Source organism: Rhagoletis pomonella, unplaced genomic scaffold (genome assembly GCF_013731165.1).
Source record: "Rhagoletis pomonella isolate Grant_MI unplaced genomic scaffold, Rhpom_1.0 Rhpom_scaffold_00625, whole genome shotgun sequence".
NCBI lineage: Eukaryota > Metazoa > Arthropoda > Insecta > Diptera > Tephritidae > Rhagoletis > Rhagoletis pomonella.
The window spans coordinates 20,019-29,799 of NW_023459179.1; the positions used below are offsets into that span (position 1 = coordinate 20,019).

Consider the following 9,781-nt stretch of genomic DNA (forward strand, 5'->3'; position numbering starts at 1 on the left):
GTCATAAGTGTATTATGTCTACATATGTATGTAAGTATAAAAAGCTTTCATTCACGCTGCAACTTTTATTGCCACTTGTCTCAAGGCAAAATGTCAGTGAAAAGAGAAAACAAGCGCATTGCTCTTTGGAGTGAGCACTAACCCATCAAGCGCCACCAAACGCTGACCTTGCTTGCATTTTCTAACATTACATTATATTCATTCATGTATTTATATATGTGGGGCGTTCCATACCATGGGCTACAAAACTGCATACTCAAAAAAGTTATCAAAAAAAAAATAAAAAATTTTTAAAGCTGTCATTATACTCAACTCCAGCGTAAAAAAAAAGCATAGCTCAAATTATTGTAGAGTGCACCCCATAATACTATACTCAAATATTGCGCAATACAAAGAGCTACCATTGTGGTTTTTTTTTAATTTTTTTTTGAGATAGCATATTTTCAAAAACAATTTTTTTTATCAAAAAATTTGTATGTGAAAAATTTTTCAAGAAAAAAAAAATATTTTTAAATATTTCTTTTCAAAGAGAATTTTGATGTGTGTATGTGTGATGTTTTTCAAATTTTATCTTCACCACGTTCTCGAGATATGGAAAACTATTAAATCTATTTGTTTTTGTTTTTGTGCTGTAAAGTTTTTAAAAATGTACTAATCATGCTCAAATTTCATATTTATTTATTATTTATGTATGTTTATGCATCAACCCTAAAAATTTGAAACAAATCAAAGACATGAACTGTGAACCCCGTCCGTTTTGGTATGGAACGCCCCATGTACATATTTTCACACTCAAATACAATTGTAAACATCTATTTTAAGTAAAGTACGCCTGTGTTTCTACACATAATGCTCCTCATTTTTAGCAGCGAGATTTTGTTTCCGACATTAAGTGCTGGTGTATTAGATTTCCTTGACCTTGAATTTCCACAGCAGTGTGAAAAAGGGTGTGAAAACATTTTCGTATAAAAATTCTATACGCGCGAATACGTAGATATGTATCTGTACGTATGTATATATGTGTACTTGTGAATTGGAGATGCTGATACGGTGAATGTGGTACCGTTGAGGCGTAAGAGTGAATATTATTTTATCTTAGCTCGCTTGTTTCTTTTTTTGTTTGTTTTCGCGCCTTTTTGGCTGCACATTCGCGACCTTCACATTCTTAAGTTTAAAGTGCGAAGGTCAGCAGTGTTAAAATTTTTATGGAAAACTATTTGAAAATAAACTCTCAAAGTTCTAATATATAAAGAATAAATAAACTCTTTCGACATAAGCCCACGGCTAAGCAGTGGCCAAAGTTTTAGTTAAGCTATATTTACTGCAAACTGTTACCATTATTATTGGTTAATTTTTTAGATCTTTAAATGAAATAATGTATTAGACTTCATTTCAGAATTTTTTGGACTTTTTTTTAACTTTTGACTGAAAACCTTCACTGAAAGTATGGACTTTGCTCACCCTGCCCTGCAGCAAGCAGTAAGAAAGCGTTTAACAATTCTTACCTCGTGCTTTGTAAAGCGAAGGGCATCCATCGATTTCGTTACAGTTTTTATAAAAATCATGGCTTAATGATAACCATTCGATCATTACCAATACCATTATAATTACAATTCCGTTTATCATTACTATTACTACTACCGTTAGCAATTACCATGGCCATTACCATTATCATTACCAATTACATTTACCAATTAGCAATGAGCGTTATCATTACCGCGTATCGTAGATTCGCGTTCACACAATATGTTAATGTTTGGCCGCATTTCCCCTCTTACACCACCCTCCCACTTATCTCAGCTGCTTCTGTAGAATCTCCGAATTCGGCGGCCATGTAGCCAATGGTACAGTGTCCCTAACGTTTGGCTTTGAGGGCCTTAACAAACTCTGTGTTTTCTGTTCGTCGAGCCGTGGCCAGAGCGAGCTCGATGGGGTAGATTATTCCACCTACCTTCGACGGCTGCCTTGGTCACTCTTTCAACTTCTGAAAACAGAAATTGCAGGCGAGGTTTCACGATTTGGATCGCTTCTCCCTTGTCTTATCTCAGGAACACCACTATATCCTGTGCCCCAATAAAAATTTGTAATGTGTTGTTGTAGAGCTTGAAGGGATCTTCCTAAATGCATATTCAGTTAGTCGTTGCCGACCCTAAGGCTTTGATGGCAGCTTGACTGTCTTTACATTTGCTTTACCGCCATGTCGATTGCATATATCTCAGCCTGGAAAAAGCTGCAGTGATCTGGGAGCCTATAGGATTCTCTCAGAGATAACTCCTGAGATAAGACGCCAGATCCTGTTCCAATGTTCATTTTGGCGCCTTCCATGAATATGGAGATTTGGTCATCGTTAAGAACAATATTAAATGGGAAAATGGATATCGAAGTTTCAGTAGGTGTCAGTTTTCGCGAAATGATAATCACGGCTACTGTACTCAACGACCATTGCAAGTTGCTCGCAGCCTGTTAGACGCCCAGAGGCGTAGAGCGGTTAAAGCCGCTGAATTTTTAATGTATAGGTCTATGGGTAGAATGTTCTCTAACGCCACCTGGGGCGTTGAAAAAAATTACTCCCGTTGTGCAGAGACGTGCTTGTCGTTGCACCTTTTGCAGATTGAGTAGATAATATTTGGTGTCAAAGGTCTCCCAACAAACCAACGCGGCATATGTGGGAGTAGGTCTAGCTAGCGCCTTATAAACCCAGTGCGGGTGTGGCCCTCAGTCGTAGTTTTACAGGAATAGAGCGCATTAAGTGCCTTTCTTCACCACTCTTCGCTGTTCCTTTTAGTTTAGAGTCAATTTAAGTGACAATTTAAGATTTACTACAGAGGAATTCGAAAATTGTCTCCCTTTTATCGCTAGACCGTTTCTTTCCGTCCACCCTGCTAGATAAATATTTGCGTATTGTAGAATCTCGCTAACCTTCGAGCTTTTTTCCTTTTTTCAGTAGTTCCTAAGGGGCCATTGATGCCTCTGGCACTCCACATATTGTCAATCCGAAGAGTGATCATTGAGTCCAATCCTACGGCGACCAGGGCGGAGTGTATAGATGCCAAACTAAAATTTTTAAACACGCCTTCAACGTTCAAAAAGGTTTCGTATTCTTTATACCCCAAAACCCGATTTACCTTTGCGGTAAGCAAACTGACTGTATGCCCTGCAATTCCACACCCAGGGAAGTGGACGTCCATCAGGTGTTATACTGCTTCTAGACTACTTTCAGTTGCCCACTCTTCAGTTACAGGACTCATCGAAAGGCAAGGAAAGATCCTCACAAAATTCTGAGTACGATACCTTTTTAAATGACCGAACAGCTAATGGAAAATAACTTTAAAAAATTATCAAAGCACTTCAAAATTATCCAAGACTGAAAGAAATGCCAAAAAAGGTTTAGATTTATATTTTTTTAATGCTATGTTTAAACTACAAGTAATTTTGTTGTTTTACATAACAGTCATGTGCAAGATAACTTTCAGATCATTTATTGGCATATAAACTGGGGAGTTCTTAAAAAAGGGTTTAACTAAAGATTTTTCAATTCAAAATTCACCCCATTTTCCTTGAATAGGAGCATTTTTTTTCAAGAAACCGACCTATATAGACCTTTAGTCCCTTACTAGTAGTGTTAAATAGGAAAATTAAAATTAACGGTATGTTTTTTGGTTTTGTTGAATTTCTAATTTTTTTTTCTGGGTAAACTGAATTAAACGAATAATCTAATTCTTATTTTATTTTTATTTTTTTAGACAGAATAATGCAAATTTTCCTCCAAGTCCCTCTCCCCGTCTAGCCTATAAATGAGTATTTTGGTACTATTCAACTCTTGGTAGTGAGAGACATGGTAACACTGTGCTGGGTACTAGGGCTATGCGTTTTTGAAGTGAATGAGGTCACCGACGAACTGGCAAGAGAAGGCTCAGCAGCTGTTCTTGTAGGACCGAAACCAATTTTTGGAATCAATCGGTCAAGTACTTTGAGTCCTCTAATTCCTGAGTGGATAAATTCTGAACTGTAAGTACCGGAATTTAAAGGAACGGCAATATTTTTTAACAGTGGCAACACTATGGGCACTGAATGTGTCCATCTAAGACCTCTTATGGTGTAAAACCTAACCTAAGTACTGCAAAGCGGTAGCAGGCTATAGACAGGCCTGACACTTTGGTTATCCCTGTGCGAGAATGACAATAATCAACTAAAAAGAGTTGATTTCAGCTTGCAAGCTAGGACTGCGACCTCTTATGCACCGTATTGGTTTGCCCACAGAGACACAATTTCAGCTTTGCTTTGTGGACGGTCAGACGTCTGGATACATCGACTTCATAAATTCTCTCCAGCTCTGCTGGGATAAATTCAAATACGAGTATGCAGTTTTTCTGAAATTTAATCAGTACGCCTATAAAACTTAAGCATTGCCGACATAACGTAACATAACATTATTTTTCCAATGCATACATAACTATTACACAAGATTTTATTTGTTGCTTACAAGCAGTATTCTCTGATCTCCCCATTGAGGCTAGCGTTCTCTTTCAACCACAAAGGTTTCATTTACACTTTTGTCGACACTTGAGGTGTATTGAACGGCAGAACTGGCTATGGACGGGCACGGAAGACGTTGGCTAAAAAAGCAAAATAGCAACTATCAGTAAATATTTCTTGTTTTCTAGGCAAATATGCCCGCTATTCATTTTGCATAGTAAATAAAAAATACTTAAAAAAACATATTTATCTTTATGGCATTTCCAAATGGAAAACATTTTCAGAAAAATTTTACATAACTAGGTAAGCCAGTGCCGTCATCATCTTCCTATTTATTATTGCCACATACCAGATGCTGCATTCTTCGGCATAGAGGCAACCATTGAAAGGCTCTCAATATTATTTTTAGCTTTGTGACAAGTTGACTGCCTGCTTAAGCAGACCAGCCTGTGTGCTGTGCGGAAGTATGTATGTATGTATGTAGAAAGCAAGCGTCGCATGCAGTACCGGCATTGCTTTATTATTAAAATTTTCCACATTTCTTCGTAAATATTGCAAAAAAGGTGACTTCACAGCAAAGTCATACTACGCTAGTTCATTTAAAGGTTTGTACAACCGCTTTTATTGTTGCTAAAGGAAGTAGATTTAATATTTGATGCAGTAATAATGCAAAAAAAAATACCTGAAAATATACTTACCAGAAATTTTTCCTTCATATTTTGGCCTTTTTACGTTGGGCAAATGTAAATGCGTTCCCATGTTTACTTTTTGTCAGAAAACGTAAGTTGTTGCAGAATCTCACGTTACAAACGATGCCCAGGAAACTGACAAAACGCTTACTGCGAAAACATACCCTTTGTGCAGGATACAAACACAATCACATTATATCTTAAAAATTTAACTTTTAATATAAATACATGTATAAACTCTTAGAGCTCTACTTTGAATAAAATTGCAACGCCCATTTCTCTACAAACATAAATAGCTCTCCAAAATTTCTTAGACTGATTTTATGAAATGTATGTATGTATGTATTTAAATCATTGTGTATACATGGTGACTTTTAGTTAATATTTGCAGGGATTTTATAGTTAAAATTTTTTATTATTATTTTTTTTTTTTTTTTTTAATATGGTTCGTGTATCAATCAAAACCATATAAATCAGACTTTCAAACTTTATAAAAAGCTTAGAAAAAATTTTCATTTTCAGTTTTATAGCCTATTAAATTTAGTGTAATTAGGCTATAATATCGCTTTGATTTTTAATATTTTTTTGCTAAAGGCCTTTGTGAGTTTTTTCATATGAAACATGCAATTTAAATATATGACTGACGTCAGCTAAAAAAAAATATTAAAAATCTACACGGTTTTTTAGCCGCTTAAAACCGGCCCTTTATTATACTAAAATTTAACAGGATATAAAACTGCATACACAAACATTTGCTAATTCAGAATAAAATGTTCAAAATTTTAATTAACATTTATTGAATTTTTCTGAACTCTGCATTAAACTTGAAAATTTGATTTATTTGGTTTTAGTTAAAGCATTAAATGAAAAATAGATAACGAAAAAATGTTAACCTTAAAAACCTTGCAAATATTTAACAAAAGTCACCATGTACTCATTTTTGCTCCCCACTGTACATATGTAAGTATATACATACTACACTTTTGTCTGATAATAGTAAAAGCATTTTATTAAATTTTTATGCAGAAGAGAGCTGCAAAAATATACATATTATATCATATCTCCCATCGGTTTCATTATTAGCTCGTAGATTTGCACATTTGGTGGCTGTGAGAGCACATAGATAACGGCGCCTGAAACATCTTCTGGACGTAGGATTTTTCCATCCACAATCTTTTTCTGCCGCTCTGATATAAGTTCCGTATCCACGAGACCGGGACTAATGCTCTGGAAAGAATTCAAAATAATAAATTTTTTTTTATTTTAATTTTACTGAAGAAACATTGTGCATATCCGACGGCTAAGTGGAAGATCGATCGGTTCAAAATCGCCTTATCTCAGAAAACTTTTCAATAACACCCTACTTCAATATTTAGTTAAAGAACGGCCTCTTTTTCATAATTTTATTGGAAACACCCTATCTCAGAATTTGGTGCAACTCAACTGAAAATATATATTTTTTAAATGTTGAGATAGAACGTTTCTGGATCGGCAGCTGAGATAGGGCATTTTTTAACTGAATTCTTAAGTAGAATATTCTTTAATCAAAATACAAGTCGTGTCTGCAGTATTATTCGCTTTCCAGTTAACAAAACCTGTGTGGAATTTCTCGTCGCCTTAAGCACTCATTTGCTTAATTTATTTTAAGTGTGTGTGTATGTATTTAGATTGCTTGCGGAACTGACGCATAGACTTAAATCGCATTAAATTTTCTGTATAAATTGGCTTAGATAATTTGTTCAGTCAAAGATTGAGTTAAGCACTGTCAATGCAATGAGGAAATACAATATTCCAGAGATTCGTAAAACATTCAATCTCGCAAAATCTCGCTGAATGTAGGCCTGATAGGCTTTATCAATGTCGGGTAAGGACCGTACTGCAATGCAGTTTTCATATTTATGGCGACTAGGCACTTATCGTCATTCAAAGATGCTAAGTAACTTGTTAGTTAGGTTCATGCCACTATATACGCTTTGCTGCTGTGTTATTTGTGATGTTTTATTGATTTATTTTTTTATTTTTTTATTTTTTGACAATTGGTACAGGCTTTGGCAAACTTAGTCGTGGGGCGATACTCAGTTGAACACCACGCAAAAGTCGGCGAAAAACGCATTTTTGTACAGGTCGTTCGGCCGAAAACATTGCTACTGTGGAACAAAGTGTGGACCAGGCCGCGACACCTTCAACTCATCATCGTGCACAGCAATTTAATCTTCTCTACAGCAACGTTGAGCGGATTTTATCGCGAGTATAAAATTCAATTTACAAAGGAACTGAATCCCAGAGACCATTTGCAGCACCCCATATTTATCAATTGGATGCCTGAACAATAAGTAGTTGATGCCGAGTAAAAATAAAACAAATCATCATGGGCGATGGGGCACATTTTCAACTAAGCAGATACAGATTTAGATCCAGCTCTAAAGAAAACGAAATTTTCTTCTATCAAAATATCTTAAATCAGTTTGCAGCTCTAAAAAAAAAAACTCGTATATTTATTTGTTCAAGCAAGTTTACCGCAGAGGAAAAGTGCTATTTCAACCAACAAAATAATGAAACATATTTCTTGTGATTTTTCTGGAGAGCTGTATTCTAAGCTTTAGCGGCAAAGCTGAGAGCTGCAAACTGATTTACGACATTCTGATTTGTGTGTAATTTTGTATGAAGTTTTGGTTTTTCTTGAGAGCTGGAAACAGCTTTTAAGCCGGTATCGCTGTTACGGTGAACGCTGAACGTTATCAAGGCATGATAACAAACTTTTTATGGCCTGAATTATATGTCATGAACTTGGACAACAGCATGGTGGCACTTGCGACACAGCGCATGAAACAATGGCCCTATTGCGAGCGAAGTTCACAGGACGTATTTTCGCGCGAAATAATGAGGTCAAATTTCCGGCGATATCCGATATCGAAATCATCCTGTACTTTTCTGACAGCCAAGCTGCCATCAGAGCTTATCGGATATCCAACTGGATGATAATCTCCAGGTTACTTAAGGAGAGTTTAGACTGAAGGGTGTCTTAGAAATGCAGGATGGCTAATCTTCTGGCCTATATAATAAGTACTGGGGAACGAATGGGGACCCTTAGGTAGGTCAGGCTCTTTGCCCATAAATCTTTTGAATAGAGCCAAAATCAGGCGACTTACAGTGTACCCAACCAGCCATGACTATCTGCGCTTTTACTTGAAGAATATTTAAATTTTTATAAAGATTGACCGCACTTGAACGCAATTTCAATTGAACCATTTAATTCACTTTTCCAACTGAATGCTCGCAATTTATTTTTTCGTCACCTTTCGCTTGCAACCATTCGATTTTCACTTTTACTACGCTACATTTAAGTCTTGTAAATTGAAATTTAAATCCGATGTTGCTACTTCATTGCACTCCACTCCACCGCCCACCGCCCACACACCCGCACCCGCACCCATTTCCACTCCCCACCCCCCACTCACCGTCACCTTAACGCGCGTGCCCAACTCTTTGAACTCTTGCCGATAAATCTCGTTAATCGCAGTGAGTGCAAACTTGGTGGCCGGGTAAATGTTCAAGGTCGGCATGTGGCCCGGTATCACAGGCACCTTGTGTCCGCAAATGCTATTTATCAGTATCACGTGACCGTCGATGTGATGCGCCCGCATAGCGGCAAACACATGGCGGGTGCAATTGACCACGCCCATAACATTCGTTTGCAACACCTCCTGCACTTCGTCCGCAGCCATGGTGGCCAATTGTCCAGTACGCAAACAACCAGCATTGTTGATCAACACATGCACTGGTCCGTGGTCGTGAATGATGCGCGTAAATGTTTCTGCTACATCCTGTGCATCGGCAATGTTACATTTAATAGCGTGCAGGCGTTCACGCTGTTCAACGGTGGGAAGTTCGTGGCGCAACGCTTCGACGCGTTCGAAACGTCGCGCCAAACCGATAACAATTAAGCCGGCAGCAATTAGATCGCGCACAATAGCAGCGCCAATGCCCGAACTGGCGCCGGTCACCACCGCCAATTTCGACTTTAATTGCTCCATTACTGTTTCTACCGTTAAGGCCGCGCTGAATTTAACTTTCGCTGAAGCGTTTATTTTTTTACTTTTTGAGTTTAACGATATTCACATCCTACTCGGCCAAATGTTGAAGTTTTACTGTCGAGAAATTTTTAATGCACACTGCCTTTTAAGTGCGATACAAAAAATACTTGAAAATGGTGTGTAAGAAAAATGATTAAAACAGAGTATTAATCTCCTGCTTGTAATGCGCGTCACCGCAAAACCGCTTTCGATGCTGTAATAGTCGTGAACACCCAAGCCGCCACTATCAATTTTCAGAGTTACATATATCAGTGACTTTACAATGCTTTTGCATAAGTGGAGGCAAGAGTGAAAAATGCGCAACCAATGCTGTGAAGAGTAAAATGAAAAGCAAAACAAAAAATTCAAAGTCGCTTACATACTCTTTAAAGATCTTATAACAATATTGCAACAATAAATATGTAACCAGTCATTGGTGACACGCAAGCTTTAAAGATCAATTTGCATACATACCCAGTCGGAAAAGTAGTAATGCATTATATGCGTGATAAATAATATAATGTATTTCTTATGAGTTCTCCA

The 9,781-nt window shown here is 37.1% G+C and overlaps 1 protein-coding gene across 1 annotated transcript; it reads right to left on the reverse strand.

Annotated features, from left to right (window-relative positions):
* Nucleotides 1-5,987: 5,987 nt before the first annotated feature.
* On the reverse strand, nt 5,988-9,302 carry LOC118751270 (farnesol dehydrogenase-like). The gene is made up of 2 exons (XM_036486052.1): nt 8,624-9,302; nt 5,988-6,392 (listed from the first exon to the last, which is right to left on the reverse strand). Exons 1-2 carry the CDS (start codon nt 9,197-9,199, stop codon nt 6,216-6,218), a joined length of 753 nt encoding a protein of 250 aa, XP_036341945.1. The 5' UTR covers nt 9,200-9,302; the 3' UTR covers nt 5,988-6,215.
* Between the last annotated feature and the right edge of the window lie 479 nt (nt 9,303-9,781).